The sequence below is a fragment of the Pituophis catenifer genome, unplaced genomic scaffold (assembly GCF_029215685.1).
Source record: "Pituophis catenifer annectens isolate HBS135680 unplaced genomic scaffold, rPitCat1.0.hap2 SCAF_16, whole genome shotgun sequence".
NCBI lineage: Eukaryota > Metazoa > Chordata > Lepidosauria > Squamata > Colubridae > Pituophis > Pituophis catenifer.
The window spans coordinates 850,972-872,536 of record NW_027256896.1 but is presented as its reverse complement, the minus strand read 5'-3'; the positions used below and the strand labels follow the sequence as shown (position 1 = coordinate 872,536).

General features: G+C 43.8%; 1 protein-coding gene across 2 annotated transcripts in view; it reads right to left on the bottom strand.

Annotated features, from left to right (window-relative positions):
- The window catches only part of TBL3 (transducin beta like 3), a 54,577-nt gene that overhangs the window by 11,842 nt on the left and 21,170 nt on the right, over window positions 1-21,565 (bottom strand). For both annotated transcript variants that reach the window (XM_070955458.1, XM_070955459.1), the window contains exons 10-17: window positions 18,073-18,281; window positions 17,198-17,339; window positions 12,993-13,051; window positions 9,244-9,347; window positions 5,256-5,397; window positions 3,163-3,393; window positions 2,345-2,415; window positions 1,001-1,157 (exon numbers count right to left, since the gene is read on the bottom strand). In XM_070955458.1, coding sequence (XP_070811559.1) covers window positions 1,001-1,157; window positions 2,345-2,415; window positions 3,163-3,393; window positions 5,256-5,397; window positions 9,244-9,347; window positions 12,993-13,051; window positions 17,198-17,339; window positions 18,073-18,281 — 1,115 coding nt within the window. The remainder of the gene's footprint in view (window positions 1-1,000; window positions 1,158-2,344; window positions 2,416-3,162; window positions 3,394-5,255; window positions 5,398-9,243; window positions 9,348-12,992; window positions 13,052-17,197; window positions 17,340-18,072; window positions 18,282-21,565) is intronic.

The window sequence follows — 21,565 nt, the reverse complement described above, 5'->3', positions numbered from 1 at the left end:
GCACTATTGGGTGGTATATAAGTCTAGGTACTATTGCTATATCTGCAAGAAGCAGATTTGGCTTGCATTTGGTTGTATTCATACAATAATACTGAAAAGCTCTTTCAAAGGGGCTTTCAAAAGTTCAGCTGTGCAGAATGCTTTTGGAAATAAAACTCTGAGTATATCACACCAAATTTGTATCAGTTGCTCTAGTACTTGTTTGTTTCAATTTAAGATTCTGGCTCTATTTTGTATAGGACCAGATTATTTGAGGTTCCATCTATATTCATGTGAAATATAAGAGCCTTGATAGTACAGGGGTTTAGTGCACCCTGTTATTAACACAGCTGCCTGCAATTTCTGCTGGTTCGAATCTCTCCAAGGCTCAAGGTTGACTCAGCCCTCCATCCTTTCTAAAGTAGGTGAAATGAGGACCCAGTTTGTGGGGGCAATAAGCTGACTTTGTATAAAATATACAAAAGAATGAAGGCTATTGCTTAACGCATTGTAAGCCGCCCTGAGTCTCCGGAGAAGGGCGGCATATAAATCAAATTAAAAAAACAAACAAACAAAAAACAAACAAAAAAAAAAAACTTCCCAGGTCCTAAGATCAACCAATCTTTTTCTCTGGCCTTCCATTAACATCAACCAAGTTAACAGGTATAACAATAAGATATGTTCAGTCGTAGCTCTATGTTTGTGGGGAAATGAAGAATTCCGGGATGACTTCAGTTTCCAAATTTTAAATCAATGGCACAGATTGATAAACTGATGGGCTTGGCTCCATGAAGAAATGAACAAGTAGCATTGACCAATGTCGTTGAGAAATGGCAGCCCTTTATTACAGATTGAATCAATACTGTGACAGGATCCTTTAGCTTTTTGTGAAGAATACTTAGTCCTAGGGAAGCCTAATAAGGAGAATGATAAAAATCAAAAATAAGAAAAAAAAGAAGGTAAAGCACATAAGCCAGGCTAGAATTGGGAATTTAAGATCAGCCAACTTTGCAGGTTCTACCTTCCACAATAAGACCCGTGAATCTGTGGAGCCGGTCACCACGGTATCATCCTTCTTGTTAGCATGCAAGGCCCATACTTTGTTGTCGTGAGCATCTAAGGTCTTCACACACTCATTGTTTTTGATTGTCCAGAGTTTCAGGAGACCATCAGCACCACTTGGGGAAAGAGAAGCAAGAATTAAGAATGACCTGGGGTTAAGTCTGTGGCATTTATAAGTTGGTATCCCCACCCATCTTTGGAAAGGAAAATTCACTCAAAATAGTTTACTTGTCAGAATTAAAATAATGGGAGGAAAACCCAGCAAAGTCAGAAGAGGAAAAACCCAAACAGAAGTAAAACTATCTACAAATGTATGTAGAAATAAGTATTCTTCTAAGAGGAGCAGTGAGGAAGCCAGGCCAAAGCCATGAAATCTCACATGGCTGATAATTTGTCAGTAATGTTCTTCCTTGTAGAAGAGAGGTGGACAGGCAGTGTGGGAATTTGAGGCCAGACACTGATTTTGGATGAGGGGTGGTTTCTCCCCACTTCACCCAAAAAGTATGTCCAGGAAAGGAGGAATCCTAAGTGGGAATCCAAACTCAGTACAGTAAAGATAAACTGGAACAGAATCAACCAAAGAGAAAAAAAAATCCATTCTAATCTTGTGACCAGCAAATTTCCTTTCCTTTTCCTCAGAAAACATAGCAAAACTTCATTACACAAGAATGAGCCAGAGTGGAGCCCAACCCTTAGCCACCCAGCCTGTTTTATCCCATGTGCTAACTGGGATGTCTGAATGGAGGCATCAGAGGAGAGGGAACTTTGTGCTGATCACTGAATCCCACTTTATCTTAGTTGGGGATGTGGATCAGGCCTGCATCTCTGCACCCCCCCCCCAGGCGGCTCTTCCCTAGAAAGCTGTTTTCAAGAAGTCCTATCATAAGTGAAACTGCTTGCACACTCAGGACACATAAGAAACCATGGAAAACCTTGTTCCCAAATACCATGGTTTGGGAAGGAGATCAACTATGTGCCATTCTTCTGTTTATCTGACTTTGACTTGTTCTACAAATAAGAGTTTAGCAGTGCTGTTTCTTTTCAACAGGGGCAGAAACAGGGAATAAGATTCCTGTGCTGGGGGGAATAAGAAACTTAACAAATTTTTTAACCAGCCAAGACATGAAGAAATTTTTTGCCTATCTTCACTGAAAGATAACATTTCAAATACCTTTGACAACGCAGATTAAGCACCCTGGCCAGCACCAGCTCTCCAAGCCAGAGTTTTACTAGCCCTGCTTGGAGATGTTGAAGTTCTGCCACATCAGCCTCAGCAAACAATCCCTTTCTCTGGTAGCCATACCTGCTAAGCACCTGTCCTCCTTCGCTCACAAAGATGACCTTCAAAACAGAGGCATCATGACCTTCGAAAGTCTGATGAGGAAGGAAAGATGAGAGATGAGCATGATATTGAGGACACTCTAATTCCTTCAGGCACATAAATAGCTGCATAGGTCAGAGAAATGGTAAAAAATGTGTAAAAATACTCATTTGCTTTCATGCAAAACAAAATCTGTTATTCCAATCAAAGAAAAGCTAAGAACCATATGACTTTGCTTAACAACTGCCCTGTTTAGCAACCTTTCAAAGTTATGCTAGCACTGAAAAAGTAATTTTATGACCAGTCCTTGCACTTGCAACTGTCACAGTGTCATGTGGTCATGTGCCCACTATTTGTGCACTCCACAACTGGCTTCTGATAAGCAGAATCAATGCTTTCTTAGCAGTAAAACCGCAAATCACGGTCATGTGATAACATGTTTAATGACCTGCAATGCCAAGTTAGAACAGTTTTCTAGTCCTATTTTTTTCTTTGAAAATGTCTACTTCTGCTGTTATTTATAAGACACAACTATTTAATAAAAGTGATGCTTTGTTCATTTTTGAAACATTTAGTCTTATTCAATAATGAAGGGAACTATTTAGCCTTCCATAATTTTCAATATCTTTTTTTGCAGAGTATTTTTTTTCTTGCTTGCTCCTATAATAGATAAATTCCACCTTCTCTCAGATAAACAGTTTTTAACTTCTTGTAGATTATTCCACCCACCCTGTAATTTTTATTTCTCTACTAGATGGAAATGCATTTATGTAAGCTGCTAAGTTTTTTCTCCACAATACCTTCAGACAGCTAAAGTCCTGCAGATCCCAGATTTTCACAGTCCCGTCTGCTGAAGAGGTGGCCAAGACCTGGTCTACTGGGGAGAACTGCACACACCAGATGCCACGTTTGTGTCCGGAGAAGACTCCAAGTAGCACACAATTTTCACAGTTCCACAGCTTGGCTGTCTTGTCCTGGGAACCTGTGGCGACTAGCTTGTCATTTGGAGACACTGCCACACTATTAACATCCTAAAAATGAAGAGAGAACAGTGGTGTACCTGCAGGTTATAGGAACATTTATTATGGGGTAAATTGCTACATTCTGCCCTGCAGCATGCAAGATCCCCAGAACCTCAACAGCTCAAGCTCCTCTCAGGTAGGTGTGTTTCACACAGGGGTGAAATCCAAAATTTTTCCCTAACAGTTCTGTGGGCGTGGCAGGTGAAGGACATTGCAAAATCTCCATTCCCACTCCACTCCAGGGGAAGGATACTGCAAAATCTCCATTCCCTCCCCTCCTGGGAGAAGGATATTGCAAAATCTCCATTCCCTCCCCTCCTGGGAGAAGGATATTGCAAAATTTCCATTCCCACCCCACTCTGGGGCCAGCCAGAGGTGGTTTTGCCAGTTCTCTGAACTACTCAAAATTTCCGCTACCGGTTCTCCAGAACCTGTCAGAACCTGCTGGATTTCACCCCTGGTTTCACATCACTTCAAGTCTAGTTTATGAAATCTGCAATTATTTCATTTATTTGACCTAGTGGTTAAGGCACCAGGCTAGAAGTGGGAAACTGCAAGTTCTTAGACATGGGTGACTAGGTGACTCTGGGCCAGTCACTCTCTCTCAGCTCAATCCACCTCACAGGGTCATCGTTGTGTGAAAAAATCTAATAGTAATTAATAAATAAATAACGTATAGCCAAGACATAGATTGCTTTTCTTTGATTATGAATCTAGTCAGGCAACTTAATAGATGTGGATCTCTCTCTCTTTCTCTCTGTGTCTGTGTAAGTTAGACTACTTATAACATCATATTTCTGATTTGATACGACAATAAAGCTTGAGGGATTGTTATAGGAAAGCAATAAAACAACAATCTAAACTTTTAAATAGCCATTCCAAAATCAGTATTTTTGGCTATCCATATGAAAAAGCAAATTGGTTAAAAACACTTTCCTTTTTCCTTTTAGCTTTTTAAAATCCACTTTCTGGCCTAGTGTGATCTGCATGGTAACCACATTTTGGCTGAGTTAATCTAATCTAGTTTCTATACCACAAGCCAAAGGATGTTATGGGTTCAGCTGCCTCCTGCTGTTCATTTTAGGGATGTAATTGTGGTAAGTATGATATCAAGATTTATTCCCACCAGTTTTAAAAAAAGGTTTGAAATTCTATCTCCTACTCTTAAACCATAGGGATGATGTCCTTATTTCATCCACAGATTTACTTTTGTTAAAAAAATACAGAATATTTAATGCCAAAATACAGAAATTCTGGTCTGAAACCAAGCACAACCAGAGTTAAAATGCATGCAAACATAATACTGCCTTAAAATTAGTGATTGGAAAAGGATGGGAGGATTCAGGTGGAAAAGGGTAGAGGTGACAGATATTGACAAGATATTACCCATATCTTGATTATGGTCAGGAAATTAAACATAGAGTGATCTATATATGGAGAACTGTTCATTGCGCATCCTGAACATGACATGCTGCAGATCCAGAAACTTCCAGGGAACCCACCGGTTGCCTTTGGTGAGGCTCTTTGACTGGATTCTGCAGAGCATAGAGATGTCTATCCAACCCACTCTATTTGCTTTTGTAACGGGCATCTGCATCGGAGAGGCAGGTTGGTGTAATGGTTAAGGCACCAGATTAGTTCTAGTCCTGCCTTAGGCACAAAGCCAGCTGACTGACCTTGGACCAGCCCGAGGAAGGAGGCAATATCAAATCATAGCAGAAATGTGGCCAAAACCTTGCAGGGACTTGTCCAGGCAGTAGCTGGAGTCCAGTCTGATTTGAAGGCATACACACACTTACACACACACACAAACCACCTCCCCCAGCATCCACATCCAATCCCCAGCTTTTCAGATCTTCTTAATGTATTACCTTATCATGTGCCACTTCTGTTTTTGTGGCTTGTAACACCACTATCTGGTTCTCTTTTTCATTGATAGTAGCAAATTTAGGAAGAAGCCACACTTTGATTGTGCGATCTTGGCTGGCTGTGATCAGAAAATTCTCTTTTGTTCTGGAAAAAAGACAAACCAGGTAGAAAAAGAGTGATAGAAAAAGGTGATGATGATCATTATTATTTTTGTTGTTTTCATATTGCTTTTCCTTAAAACTCTCTGGGATGTTTATGTTAAAAATGAGGCACGGCAAATACATTAAAGCACCCAACACTCATATGATTAGGACTCAATACTGCTACAATGATTAAATGCCAAATTGAATGGTGGGCATAAAGGTGTCCTGAAGCCCTGTAAAGAAAACATTTAGTAGCAGCACTGCCCACACTGGAAGGCGAAACCCAGGTTTAGAGCACTGCTTGTCAACTACGACAAGTTCCAGGGACAAGGTTCAGCTTCCCAGGATGACCAACTGCCAGAATTCTCAACAATAAGTCCACCTTCTAAAATTTGCCATTCTGAAGGTTGTCAAAATTCCTCCAAGATCCCAGAGGTTATCATCTTATTCAACCATTTAAACATTTGGTTGTAGCTACTGGGAATAATCTCTAGAGTAGTGTTTCTCAACCTTGGCAACCTGAAGAGGTGAGGACTCCCAACTCTCAGAATTCTGTAGCCAGCTTTCTGGACAATTTGCTCGGTGGAGAATTCTGGGAGTTGAAGTCCATACATCTTCAAATTGCCAAGGTTGACAAACACTGCTCTACAGGCTCACAGGATGTGTGCTATACTGAAGTGAGAAGCCAGAGCAGGGAAGTTGTTGAGGGCCACAGTGAGTGGAATTTAGGGAGCACACTGTAAGCATTCTCACAAAATAGCTGCTATTTTATTTTATAGTCCAATTTATACTCTGCCTTTGTTTATTCCAATAATCAAAGAAATGTCTTTGATATGGAATAATATATGGAAGCTTGCTCATTACTGCCCCCTTCTGCTCCTCCCTTCTAACCTGGCCTTTTTTTACCCTTTTAACATACATACATACAAATATTTACAGAAATTTAGGCCCCACAAAGAACCCCCTGGAGTACTGGAGACTTTTACTGATATGTTTGATTTGTCTTTTAGTCAATGGGTGCCAGGTGACTGGCCATGCCCCCTTATAGTAGCTGTTTTGTGACAGCAAAGTTGAGTGTGTGCCTCTATCACACTCATGTTCTAAATATGGCCACAAACCGACCCCTCATCTACAGGGTCATTCCAAGAGGAGAGATATACATCCAGTAGAAACAAGTTTTTACATTTAGTCCTCAAATTACAACCATTTATTTAGTGACAGTTCAAAGTTATAATGGCACTGAAAAAAATGGTCTGTGTTTTCCACACTTATGACCATTGCACCCTCATGGTCATGTGATCAAATGGCACCTGCAACTGGCATTGTTTATGACAGTCTGGGGTCATGTGATCCCCATCTGTAACCTTCCTAGCCAGCTTCCCACAAGAATAAGTCAATGGCGGAAGCCAGATTTCCTTAATGACCACATGATTCACTAAACAACTGTGGCAGAAAATGTCATAAAATGGGGCAAAGCTCACTTAACAACTGCCTTGCTTAGTAACAGACATTTTGGGCTCAATTGTGGTTGTAAATTGAGGACTACCTGTACTGTGGGTGAAAAACTTTAGAAAAAAAAATACTGTAGGCTAAACTCTACTCATAACAGAGCATTAAAGAGTCTGGAGATGATGACTGTGAAGAGAAAATGCAAAACTGATTAAATAAACCCTAATTCACACCTGAAGAAGAGGATGAGAAAAAAACCCTCAAGACAGCCTGACCATGAGCCTCTTTTAGTATAAGGGACAGAGGGAAACGATATCAGACATTGAAGATTCTCTTACTCTACTACATATTCCGACCAGCAGAGTCCAGAAAGGCTTCTGGCCCCAGAAGTGAGGCCTTCTGGAAGGGTCGGAAGAGCCGGCTCTGCCCACTTGCTTGGGGTTCACAGAGTGGCTGGGTTGACTGGAGCCTGGCAGGCCCTCCTTCCCTTCCTCACCGGTTTGACTTTAAGTGCCTCTTGATGGGATATATCATTTATATGGGTTTTTTGGTTTAAATGCATACTGCCCAGAGTCACTCTGAGTAAGATGAGTGCTTTCCAAATAACAAGCATGCACGCACGCACACACACACACACACAGCCACTGTACTACAACAGGTAGTTCTTCTGGTGTTTGTTTCCTGATTTGACATGAATTAATGTGCCTGGCTGGAACCCTGACCAAATAAATACACCCCATGGTGCAACTTGTTGTCATTGACAAGAAATTCTGTCCAGATTTTTTAAATATAGCTTTGGAAGCATTGCTATGTATTGGTATTTGAAATTTCCTCCCCATGTCCTTCAAAACAGGGACTGCTTTTATAAACTGACACAAAGAAAGCCACACAAAGAATTTCAAAGATGTTTTTTTTTATTTAGACTTCTATACCACTTCATAGTGCTTTACAGCCCTCTCTAAGTGGTTTACAAAGTTAGCATATAGCATATTGCATATTAGCATATTGCATTAGCATTAGCATATTGCCCCCAACAATCTGGGTCCTCATTTTACCCACCTCGGAAGGATGGAAGGCTGAGTCAACCTTGAGCCGGTGAGATTTGATCTGCTGATCTGCTGAACTAGCAGTCAGCTGAAGTAGCTGCAGTACTGCACTCTAACCACTGCGCCACCTCAGCTCTTTCCTGTTCCAGCCTCATGCATTATTTTTGTCCTGGCATCATCTCAAAATGAAGAAATTTGATCTATCTATTTCTGTCTTCAACCCCCCCCCCCCCCCCGACTGTGATATATGCCCACAAGATTTCAGGTGCACAGCACACACCTTGAGGAGTTACTAGCACCTGGTACACCTGTTTTCTGCCAAGAATCTCATAGCTTTCAGCGGCTGCTTTCCTGGGCTGAAGCCAGCTCAGAGAAGCAGCTGGTTTACTTGCAGTGCAGCAGTTGAAAAGGAGTCACAATGAGGAGGGTTTCCATAATGCATTTGTAGCAGCCCAATGGGGCCAGAGAGGTTCTTCTGGGCTCCCCAAAAGTGGGAGGGGATCATCACCTCCGACACTTGCCCTCCAGCAACTGATACTAAAAGGCACGCTATGTCACTCCTGGAGATAATACATAGTACAAAAACCAAGTCCTCCCTGAATTGATTTAATTAACAGATTAACAGAGTTGGAGGGACCTTGTAGGTCTTCTAGTCCAACCCCCCGCCCAAGCAGGAGACCCTACACCATTTCTGACAAATGGCAATCCAGTCTCTTCCTGAAAGCTTCCAATGATGAAGCTCCCACAACCTCCAAAGGCAACTTCTGTTTCATTGGTTGATTGTTCTCACTGTCAGAAAATTCCTCCTTATTTCCAGGTTTAATCACTCCTTGTTCAGTTCAGTTTCCATCCATTATTCCTTGTCTGGTCTTTGGGTGCTTTGGAAAACAGGTTGACCCCCCCCCCCCTCTGTGGCAGCCCCTCAAATATTGGAAGACTGTTATCATGTCTCCCTTGGTCCTTCTCCTCACTAGACTAGCCGTGCCGAGTACTTGGCTTCTCCCAAATGCCTGGATGAAAGAGCCAAATCTGTTAGGCCCTGTTCTAGTGGAAGACTCTGTTTAAGAATCGGGGTGCACATATAGAATGTGCCAAAGGAGAAGCTACTATCACTTTCCTGGCATTTGCAGGGTACTGAACACTTGATAGTTTGGGATCATAAGCATGGCTGAAAGGTTGTGTCCCAACCCTCATCACAGTGTGAAGCAGCTTCCTTGAAAGTATGGCCACCTGCCACATGACCTGTGCCCTCACCCCATCCTGAGGATAGGAAAAGCCACCAGGTATCCCAGCCATCGTGCACAAGGGACTGTCCTCAAAAGCAGATGAGAGGGAGGGAAGACTTCTCTTACTTGGAGCAGGCAAGGGCACCCACTTGATGGGTGTGGCCCAGCCCTTGAGCCACACACGACACCTGGCCATCTTCTGTCATTTGCCAAATCCGGAAGGTCTTATCCTGAAAGCAGAAGAAGTCTTTTGTTTTGTTCTGAATGTCAGAAAAGGCTTGAAAAGATCACACTGAGATCCTAACAGGTTATGGAAGAAGTTGCTTGGTAACACAGAAACAAGTCTCCAATGTACTTTGATGTCTACAGCCCACACCAACACCTCAGTAGAGTTTGCGAGGGAGGGAGGGAGGAATGGCAAAATGAGTGTTGTAACAGTACAACGCAAAAAACATAACATATATACCTTTATCAACCATTACAATGGAAGTACTAAGCTGAGTCCCTTTTGGGATGTTGCACTGTTGTTACTCTGATGTGAACATCATTTATTATGATGAATGCCACTGTCGCCATCATATTGCCTCATCCTCAGTGACCTCAAGCTTTAGGCCCCAATCCACGGCTCTTTTTAGCTGGCTTCTCTACCTCATCCACCTCTTTGGTTCTGCATCCTGCAAAGAAACTTCTCCCTTTCCCCACCAAACCATCAAAATCAGTTGTGCTACTCTGCTCCCTTAATTCCCAACCCGTTTTCCTTTGGGGCACTAAGCACTTGTAGGAACTGCTCCCCTGAACAGCAGGGCCTTGCTGAAATGAGAGGAAAGTCTTAAAATACCTATCTTCCTCCAGCCTGCCTCTACCAGAGTTGGGCTTTTAAACATGGCTCAGGGGTTACATTCCCTTTACACAGATCTTTAATATCAGCCTTTTGATTTTCATTTGTTTTACCATATCAACATTTTCCTTGGCTCTCTGATCTCTGTTTATATTACTGTTCAACACCAAGAGAATCTTTTGTACATACAGTCAGGTCCAGAAATATTGGGACATCGATACAATTCTAACATCTTTGGCTCTATACACCACCACAATGGAGTTGGAATGAAACAAACACAATGTGCGTTAACTGCAGACTGTCAGCTTTAATTTGAGGGTATGTACATCCAACTCAGGTGAACGGTGTAGTACTTACAGCAGTTTGTATATGTACCTCCCACTTGTTAAGGGACCAAAAGTAATGGGACAATTGGCTTCTCAGCTGTTCCATGGCCATGTGTGTGATATTCCCTCATTACCCCAATTACAATGTGTAGATAAAAGGCCCAGAGTTCATTTCAAGTGTGCTATTTGCGTTTGGAATCTGTTGCTGTCAACTCTCAAGATAAGATCCAAAGAGCTGTCACTATCAGTGAAGCAAGCCATCATTAGGCTGAAGAAACAAAACAAACCCATCAGAGAGATAGCAAGAATATTAGGCGTGGCCAGAACAACTGTTTGAAACATTCTCAAAAAGAAGGAATGCACCGGTGAGCTCAGCAACACCAAAAGACCCGGGAGACCACGGAAAACAAGTGTGGTGGATGACCAAAGAATTCTTTCCCTGGTGAAGAAAACACCCTTCACAACAGTTGGCCAGATCAAGAACACTCTCCAGGAGGTAGGTGTATGTGTGTCAAAGTCAACAATCAAGAGAAGACTTCACCAGAGTGAATACAGAGGGTTCACCACAAGATGTAAACCATTGGTGAGCCTCAAAAACAGGAAGGCCAGATTAGAGTTTGCCAAACAACATCTAACAAAGCCTTCACAGTTCTGGAACAAGATCCTATGGACAGATGAGACCAAGATCGACTTGTACCAGAGTGATGGGAAGAGAACAGTATGGAGAAGGAAAGGAACTGCTCATGATCCTAAGCATACCACCTCATCAGTGAAGCATGGTGGTGGCAGTGTCATGGCATGGGCATTTATGGCTGCCAATGGAACTGGTTCTCTTGTATTTATTGATGATGTGACTGCTGACAAAAGCAGCAGGATGAATTCTGAAGTGTTTCGGGCAATATTATCTGCTCACATTCAGCCAAATGCTGCAGAACTCATTGAACAGCGCTTCACAGTGCAGATGGACAATGACCCAAAGCATACTGCAAAAGCAACCAAAGAGTTTTTGAAGGGACAGAACTGGAATGTTATGCAATGGCCAAGTCTATCACCTGACCTGAATCCCATTGAGCATGCATTTCACTTGCTGAAGACAAAACTGAAGGGAAAATGCCCCAAGAACAAGCAGGAACTGAAGACAGTTGCAGTAGAGGCCTGGCAGAGTGTCACCAGGGATGAAACCCAGCGTCTGGTGATGTCTATGCGTTCCAGACTTCAGGCTGTGATTGACTGCAAAGGATTTGCAAGCAAGTATTAAGAAGGGAAAGTTTGATTTATGATTATTATTCTGTCCCATTACTTTTGGTCCCTTAACAAGTGGGAGGAACATATGCAAACTGCTGTAAGTCCTACACTGTTCACCTGAGTTGGATGTACATACCCTTAAATTAAAGCTGACAGTCTGCAGTTAAAGCACATTGTATTTGTTTCATTCCAACTCCATTGTGGTGGTGTATAGAGCCAAAGATGTTAGAATTGTTTCGATGTCCCAATATTTCTAGACCTGACTGTATATTCTCCTATAAATCAGTAAATCCTAGGTAAACTAACAAATCCATAGGCATAGGGAGCCCCTCGAAAAAAATGAAGGGATTTATTTCCTGCAGGACCAGTTTGGGCAGTAGAGGGCAGAACTCTCTCTGAGCAGCAGGACGTTCAAATACTCAGGTGGAGGGTGGCAGTGCAACTATTCAAATGCTTTCCAAACAACTTTACTGCCAGAGTTATCTCTGTATGCATGTTGCCCTTAATCTACAGCAAACAGGAAAGTTTTTTTTAACATATGCCATTATATATTCCTCAACTCCTGAGTTAAACTCTACAAGACAAGATGAAGTGCCATTTCCTTATTTAGTGCACGGCATCTCACACATGAACTAGCAATATATACTAACATTAATTCATGAAGTGCCATTAATTCAATATTAGTGCAGAAAGCACATCTGAAATATGCCTGCAGGTAGCCCTCAGCTATGACCATCACTGAGCCCAGAATTGTGGTCCTGCAGCTGTTAAGCCAGTCCTCACATGCTTGGCCTGCATTTTATGAGGAAATCTTTTCGGTGGTGGTTGTTGGCCAAACGCTGCAGCTGTTCAGTCAGAGCGGCAGTTACTAAAAAAACCTATGATACCCAACGGGCATTTTTTTTTGCCGGAAACGGGACATAAATGCTGATTTTCAGCCAGACACCCTGAAAACCTGTCATGGGACCCTGGGATGCTATAAACAGCCATAAATGCAGGCCAAGTGCTCAAACTGCAATCACGTGACCGCATTGGTGGGGGGGATTTGAACTTTGAAACCAGGCTACGTGCAGGTCCACTACAACTCTGAACAGTTGCCAAGCTGTAATTGCGGAAGGGGGGAACTGACCTACATGGCAACTATAGAGCAACACCCTCCCGCAAAAGTGCTGTCCTCAGGGACCCTCCCATTGCTGAGTCTGCTCTCCTTCCAAAAGGGGAAGGACACACAAGATGGGTTTTCCAGTTTTGAATGGGAAACTCTGCAAGTCTCTGAATTTTGTTCATGATTTCCTAAGAGGTCATGAAGAATAGTTTGACAACTTCCAGCTTAACAAGACAGGTGAAATGTCTTCGAGTTGCTAAATTTGCTTACATCCCAACAGCTACTATGCATGAAGTTCCTAATTCAAACTCTAATATTCCTGTTACTTCTGAAATGAATTAAAAATTAAAATGCTTGATACCTTTGAACAGCTAGCAAATAACCTCCCCTTTCGGAAGACGTCCAAGGCAAGAACAATATCTGCAAGAAAGTTGCAGAGGACGAATAAATCACATGAACACAGGAGAAGACACAGCTTTTGAGCAATCATTTCATATTGATATCTGGTATCCAGCAAATGTTCAGAGAATTGTTGTAATTAGACTAGCAACTTCCTGGTCCTAGTTATTTGTTAAGTTTTCAAGAAGTCATGGAATGCTTGCAAATATTTCTTCACTACTCTGGATGTATTTGGCAGCAAACATAGTAGTTTCTGAAATGGAAACAAATCTGAAAAAGGGAGGGTTTTTTTAATTTAGCGTATGGCATCTACGCATTACAAGACTAATTAAACATGTAATACAAACAGAAATATGTTTAAATAAAGCATCGGTGTGTGTATGTATGTATGTATGTATGTATGTATGTATGTATGTATGTATATGGTCCTATGGTTTTATGTATCAGGACATAATACAAATCATCTCAGCAGTTCTTTAAAATAGGTAAATACAACCTCAGATGAAGAACAAGAAGTAGCATTTTATACCATGTCATCATTTATTTTACAAAAAGAAAGCAGAGAAGCTTTGTGTGAAAACTTGAGTACCCTAACTGCTTCCATAGGTATGAGGAGGCTAAGTAGCAGCCAGGAGCTGCTAATCTGGTGCCCCTGATCAACTGAGCATCAGCAATTGTGACAACCTCTAAATCATTGGCATCCTTCAGTCTCAAGAGACTATGGTATCGTGCTCTGGAAAGAGTTCCTAAAACAGCATCTAGTGTGACTAAAAAGGCCAATTTGAGAGTGGCAATCCCTTCCACACTGAGGGCAGATACATTCTGTCCCCTGCCCAACCCCCAGATTTCGCTGGTTCCGGGACTGCCTCTTTGCCTCGGCCTGCCGAACAAGTGTCTCTTCGAATTGGAGAAGGCCATGCTGCGTCTTTAGCCTCCAAGCTGAATGATTGGAGGTCAAAGTTTCCCAATTGTTAATGTCCATTCCCAGGGTCCTTAGGTCCCTCTTGCAGATATCCTTATATCGCAGCTGTGGTCTCCCTCTGAGGCACTTTCCCTGCACTAATTCTCCATACAGGAGATCTTTCGGAATCCGACTATCAGCCATTCTCATGACATGCCCCAGTCAGCGTAGACGTCACTGTTTCAATAGTGTATACATGCTAGAAATTCCAGCATGTTCCAAGACTGCGCTATTTGGAACTTTATCCTGCCAGATGATGCCAAGAATTCGTTGGAGACAGTGCATATGAAAGGTGTTCAACTTTCTCTCCTGCCGTGCACAGAGGGTCCAAGACTCACTGCAGTACAAGAATGTGCTCAGGACGCAGGCTCTATAGACCTGGATCTTTGTATGTTCTGTCAGCTTCTTATTAAGCCATACTCTCTTTGTAAGTCTGGAAAATGTGGTGTCTGTTTTACCAATATGTTTATTCAGCTCAATATATAGAGTGTCAGAGAGAGTTGAGCTGAGGTACACAAAGTCATGGATGACCTCCAGTTCTTGTGCAGAGATTGTAATACAGGGAGGTGAATCCATGACTTGTGTTTTTTTCAGGCTGATTGTTAGTCCAAAGTCTTGGCAGACCTTGCTAAAACTGTCCATAAGTTGTTGAAGGTCTTCAGCAGAGTGAGCAGTGACAGCAGCAGCAGCGAAGAGGAAATCCCGTAAGCATTTCAGCTGGACTTTAGACTTTGTTCTCAATCTAGAAAGATTAAAGAGTTTTCCGTCTGATCTGGTCCGGAGGTAAATACCCTCTGTTGCAGTTCCAAAAGCATGTTTCAGCATGACAGCAAAAAAGATCCTGAATAAAGTTGGCGCGAGGACACAGCCCTGCTTCACTCCACTTCAAATATCAAAGGAATCTGAAGTTAAGCCATCAAAAACTACAGTGCCCTTCATTTCCTCATGAAAGGACCTGATGATGTTGAGGAGCTGAGGTGGACATCCAATTTTGGGGAGAATTTTATAAAGGCCATCCCTGCTAACCAAGTCAAAACCCTTCGTAAGATCTATGAAGGCTACGAAAAGTGGCTGTCTTTGTTCCCTGCATTTCTCCTGCAACTGTCTTAAGGGAAAATACCATGTCAATAGTGGACCTATTGGCTCGAAATCCACACTGTGATTCTGGATAGACTCTCTCAGCAAGCACCTGGAGCCTCTTCAGTATGACATGGGCAAGCAGCTTCCCTACAACACTAAGAAGAGCGATGCCGCGGTAGTTGTTACAGTCACCCCTGTCACCTTTGTTCTTGTACAGTGTGACGATATTTGCATCCTTCATGTCCTGTGGTACTCCACCTTTCCTCCAACAAAGACAGAAGATTTCATACAGCTCAGTGGAGATGTTCTCTTTGCAGCACTTCAGAACTTCGGCAGGAATGTTATCTTTCCCGGGTGCCTTGCCAGATGCAAGGGAGTCCAGGCCGCATTTAGTTCTTCTAAAGTTGGTTCACTGTCAAGCTCCTCCAAGACAGGCAGGCAATCAATGTTATTTAATGCTTCTTCAGTTACCACATTTTCTCTGGAATATAACTCAGAGTAGTGCTGCTACTACCAGAGTAGGTTGCACTCACTAGAACAGGCTTTATATGCAATTAGAGCTCTCCTTTTTTCCTCGATGGCTGGTGTCAACTCCTCCGAATGGGCTTCAAACCAATCTGCTTTCTGATCTCCTTAACAAATACTGACAAGGCTCTAGAAAAGCCAAAGTTTTAGGAGTTTGCTGGTCCCCAGCACTGAGCTGTGTGTTCACACAATGCCAAAGAAAGAGGACATCAGAAATGATTTTCAGAGAAGCAATTGATGCTGCCCATCAATTTGAGAAGGCTATTATAAAGGCTATTTCCAGATAATTTAAAGTCCATCGTTCTATAGAGAGGAAGATTATTCACCAGGGGAAAACATTCAAGGCAGTGCCAGTCTTCCAGGAGTGGATGTCCCAGCAAACCCCAAGGTCAGGCCATGCAACGCTCAAGAGAAATTGCAAAAAATCCAAGTTACATCTTGGACTCTACAGGCCTCTGTTAGCAAGTTAAATATTAAAGTCCACAACAATACAATTACAAAAAGTCTGAACAAGTATGGTTTGTTTGGAAGGGACACCAGAAAGAAAGCTTCCTTTCTTGAAAGAACATGCCAGCATGGCTTCAGTTTGCAGAGCTGCATCTGAACAAATCACAAGACTCATGGAACACTGTCCTTTGGACAGACGAAACCTTTGGCCATAATGCAGGATCATGGGTATCGAAAACCAAACACAGCCAAGGAGCACAAACAACTCATACCAACTGCCAAGCATAGTGGCTGAGGAATCATGATTTAGACTTGTTTTGCAGCCATAGGACCTGCGGCACCTTGTAGTCATCGACTTGACCATGAACTTCTCTGCATACTGAAGTGTTCTAGAGTCAAATGTGAGGCCATCTATCCGACTGCTAAAGCCTGGGCGATGCTGGGTGCATCAACAGATGCCTACAAACCTCAATGAACTGAAGCAAGGTAAAGAGTGGGCCAAAATGCCTCCACAATGATCTGAGAGACTAATAAAAACAAGTTATTGTTCCTAAAGGTGGTTCTACAAGCTATTGAATCATAAGGTGTACTTAATTCTTCACACATGGCTTCTCCATTTAGCTTTTTTTTTTTTGTAAAAAAAAATGATGACATAGTTTGATATATCATGTGTTGCTGTTAATCTGTATTTAAACTGCCAAGTACAGATGAATTCTAGTGTTGGAGAAGACTTCTGAGAATACCACAGATAGCCAAGAAAATGAATGAATGGATCTTAGAAATCAGAGTTCTCACTTGAGAATCTGTCCATATTGTATTTGGACACATTATGTGTAGCTCCTAATGTGGGAGTTGCATTGGCTGCCAATTTGTTTCTGGATGCAATTCAAGGTGCTGGTCGTCACCTTTAAAGCCCTACATGGCATGAGACCAGGTTGTCTAAAGGACTGTCTCTCCCCACTTACGACTACCTGACCCACCAGAGCGGGGAAGCAGGGAATGTTGCAGGTCCCGTCTCCTAAGGATGTACATCTTGCGGGACCCAGGAGAGTTAAGAACAGAGCTGATTACTTTCTCCATTTGCCAAATGGACTTGCACACTCATAACACTGTAAAGGTCAAAGATGGAAACTGCAGTGTTTCCCATCACTCACCTGAATGGCCTGGCAGAATCTGACAGTTTGAAGATGACAACTCAAATACTTTCAGCTGGGGGCTATTGGTCGCCACAACTATGTGTGAGTCCTTTGGACCCAGGAACCGGACATCCAACACTTCTCCATTATAACCTGAAAACTAAGGGAGAAATGTAAGAACCAGAGTGTCACATTAAAGACATGAGTAGCAAATAAATTTAATAAATAAGTAACTAAATAAGAACCAAAGAATCTGTCAATGCAAGAAAGCTTTAATGTAGGAAGAAAGAAAAGAAACCAGAGGAGAAAGTCTTGTCCACTTTGAATACGATGTGGATAGGAAACCTCTGTTCTGGCCTAGGCAGGCTGGCCAAGTTTAGGACTGCTGAAATCAGTGGGAATCCTATTAATCAGCTTGGTGCCACACTAAAGATCTGCCAGTCTACAGCATTGTCAGAATACAGCAAGGATCACAGGTATGGATGGATGAAATGGATAAAATTCTGTGAACTCAGCAAAATTTGTAAGACATGGGCATAACAGAAATGTTTAATTCAATTTGAAATCTTTAAATTTCATCATTGCTCATAATCAAATACAATCCCTTGCAAGAACTGATGATTATGGGAAATGTTTACTTTTTTAATTTTTAAAAAACACTGTTTCGATTTAGCTTTGGGGTCCTATGTGTGCAATCTGGGAGATGGGGGTCTTGAACATCATAGTATCTGCAGATGCCACATCCCATTCATAAAAGATTCATAAAACCTTTTGGTGATAACATAGTGGCCCACATAAAAATACTTCTAAAGGCCAATAGGTATCTGCATGCCTTTCTCCTCCATTATGTTATCTGCGGCTTTGCTTCCTTGGAAAGTGATAAAATTGGGTACCTGTTTCTTGAGTTCAAGCGTCTGTGCATCATACAAGCATATATTGCGATCAACGTTCACAGACACCAATTCACTTTTGATTGGCACTAGACTGCAATGCATGAGGCTGTGCTGTCCAATCATGTCCACTTTAGACTCTGCTGGCAGGTGAGGCAGGGACTGGCTATGTACGCAGGTAGCTGTGGATGCGTCCCACACTCGGAGGACCCCTAAAGTACAGCACACAAATCGCCTGTCATCCAATAACTCCTAGAGCTGGCAAAATTGGAACCCAGACATCCCCCTACCCCCGAAGAATGGTGCACATTTAAACAAACCCAAAATGACTATTAAGGAGACCTGCAGGAGGCTGGATTTGGAGACATTAAGGATCTTATAACTCTGAGTTTAAGAGTCCCATTTTGTCCCTTAAAAATTCTCTCTTTTCCTGGGTTTCAGAATTTGGGAGAGGTGGAATGGCTGCCTTGGACCTCTTAAAGCCTCTCCCAAAGCCCTTCACTTCTTGCACCCCCTCCAATTAACAAAATATTGCCAGAAAGTGCATGATGATGATGATGATGATGATGATGATGATGATGATGATGATAATAATAATAATAATAATAATAATAATAATAATAATAATAATAATAATAATATTTATATACTGCCCTCCTCTCAAAGGACTCGGGGCGGTGTACAGCCTGAATTAAAATATAAATATACAATATCATAGTTAAAATTAATTAAAATCATTAAATAGTTTTGGCCAAATTTTAAAACCCAAAATTAAAACCCAATTTAAAATCATTCAGTTAGACAGTCCCGCCTGTCGGAACAGTAGGATCTTGAGGGCACAGCGAAAGACCCGGAGGTCAGAGATGTTACGAATATCCGTGGGCAATTCCTTCCAAAGGGCAGGAGCTCCGACAGAGGAAGCTCTACTCCTGGGTGTCGCCAGCCGACATAACTTGGCCGACGGTACCCTGAGGAGTCCCTCTCTGTGGGAGCAAACTGGTCGGTGGGAGGCTGTTGGTGGCAGAAGGCGGTCCTGTAGATATTCTGGTCCTATGCCATGGAGCGCTTTAAAGGTGGTGACCAACACCTTGAATTGCACTCGGAAGACCACTGGGAGCCAGTGCAGCTCGCACAGGAGAAGTGTTACATGGGCGTACCGAGGTGCGCCCATAACCACCCGCGCAGCCGCATTCTGGACCAGCTGGAGCCTCCGAGTGCTCTTCAAGGGGAGCCCCATGTAGAGAGCATTACAATAGTCCAGCCGGGAGGTGACGAGGGTGTGAGTGACCATGCACAAGGCGTCCCGGTCCAGAAAGGGATGCAACTGGCGGATCAGGCGAACCTGATAAAAAGCCCCCCTGGCTACGGCCGTCATATGCTCTTCTAAAGACAGCCGTGACTCCAGGAGGACACCCAGATTGTGGGCCCTCTCTGTGGGGGGCAAAGATTCACCCCCAATAGTCAGCGATGGCACCAGCTGACTATACCGGGTCGCCGGGAGCCACAGCCACTCAGTCTTGGAAGGGTTGAGCTTGAGTCTATTTCTCCCCATCCAGACCCGCACGGCCTCCAGGCAGCGGGACATCACATCAAGGGCATCATTGGGGTGGTTTGGGGTGGAGATGTACAGCTGGGTGTCATCAGCGTACTGGTGGACTCTCACCCCAAAACCACGGATGATCTCACCCAGCGGCTTCACATAAATGTTGAACAGAAGGGGCAAGAGGACCAACCCCTGCGGCACCCCCCAAGCGAGGCGCCTCGAGGTCAAACTCTGCCCCCCTGCCAACACAAACTGCGAGCGGTCGGAGAGGTAGGAGGAGAACCACCATAACACGGTGCCTCCAATTCCTAACCCCCCTCAACCACTGCAGCAGGATACCATGGTCGATGGTATCAAAAGCCGCTGAGAGATCTAATAGGACCAGGACAGAGGAACAACCCCTGTCCCGAGCCCTCTAGAGATCTTCAACCAATGCAACCAATGCCATTTCTGTGCTGTACCCCTGCCTGAAGCCCGACTGGTACGGGTCCAGATAGACAGCTTCCTCCAGGTACTGGGGTAGCTTCACCACAAAATGAAGGTTGGAGACCGGACGGTAGTTAGCTAGTTCAGCCGGGTCCAGGGAAGGCTTCTTGAGGAGGGGTCTCACCACCGCCTCTTTCAAGGCGGTGGGAAAGGCACCCTCACTCAAAGAAGCATTTATAATACCCTGGAGCCAGCCTCGTGTAACCTCCCGGGAGGCCAGTACCAACCAGGAGGGACACGGGTCCAATAAACATGTGGCAGCACTAAGCCTACCCAGAATCCTGTCCACATCCTCGGGAGCCATGGGTCAAACTCTTCCCAGATAATATTCTCAAGACTCACCCCCGTCTCCCTCCCCGGACTCACCCAGTTGGAGTCCAAGCCTTACCGAATCTGAGCGACTTTATCATGCAGGAATTGCACAAAATCCTCAGCTCGACCTTGCAAGGGATCTTCCCGCACTCCCACCCAAAGGAGGGAGTGGGTCACCCTAAACAGAGCGGCTGGGCGGTTCTCTGCAGATGCGATAAGAGCGGAAAAATAGTTAGATTTTGCCGCTTTTATCGCCACTAGGTAGGTCTTGATGTAAGACCTCACCTGTGTCCGGTCAGATTCGGATTGACTAGTCCTCCAAACACTCTCTAGGCATCTTTTCCGACGATTCATCTCTCTCAGCTCCTCGGAGAACCAAGGAGCCAATTGAGATCGGCATCGGGTCAGAAGCCGCAAAGGCACGACGCGATCCAAAGCCCCTGCGGCCGCACTATCCCAGGCAGCCACCAGGTCTTCAGTCGAGTCGTGTGCCAGAGTCTCAGGAAACGGCCCAAGCTCCGTCTGGAACCTTTCAGGATCCATCAGGCGCCTGGGACGGAACCATCTAGTCTAAGTGAAGGAGCGAATGATCTGGGTTTAATGTCTAGGTCCCCTCTACCAAGATCATTCAGTCACTGACCAGAGATGAAAATCAAGTCCAGAGTGTGTCTCCCTATGAGTGGGGCCTTGCACTAACTGGGTCAGGTCCATGGCTGTTATGGAAGCCATGAACTCCCGCCACCTCTGACGTCTCACCGACGGATGGAAGGTTGAAATCCCCTATAACAATAAATCTGGGGGTATCTTCCGCCACTCCGGCAATCACGTCGAGTAGCTCAGGCAGGGTCGCCACCACGTGGCAGGGAGCCAGGTACGTAGTCAGCAAACCCATCTGCATCCCACGACCCCACTTCACAAAAAGGGACTCACATCCGGCTATCTGAGGAACAGTGGCCTCCCTCGGACAAAGACTTTCTCTAATAATTGCTGGTACTCCCCCACCCCTCCCCTGAGCCCTCGGCTGATGAAATGCATGGAAACCTGGAGGGCACATTTCAACGAGGGGAACCCCCCCCCCCGGCCCAACCAGGTCTCCATAATCCCAGCCAGATCTACACCCCCCTCCACAATAAGATCACAAATGAGGGGGGCTTT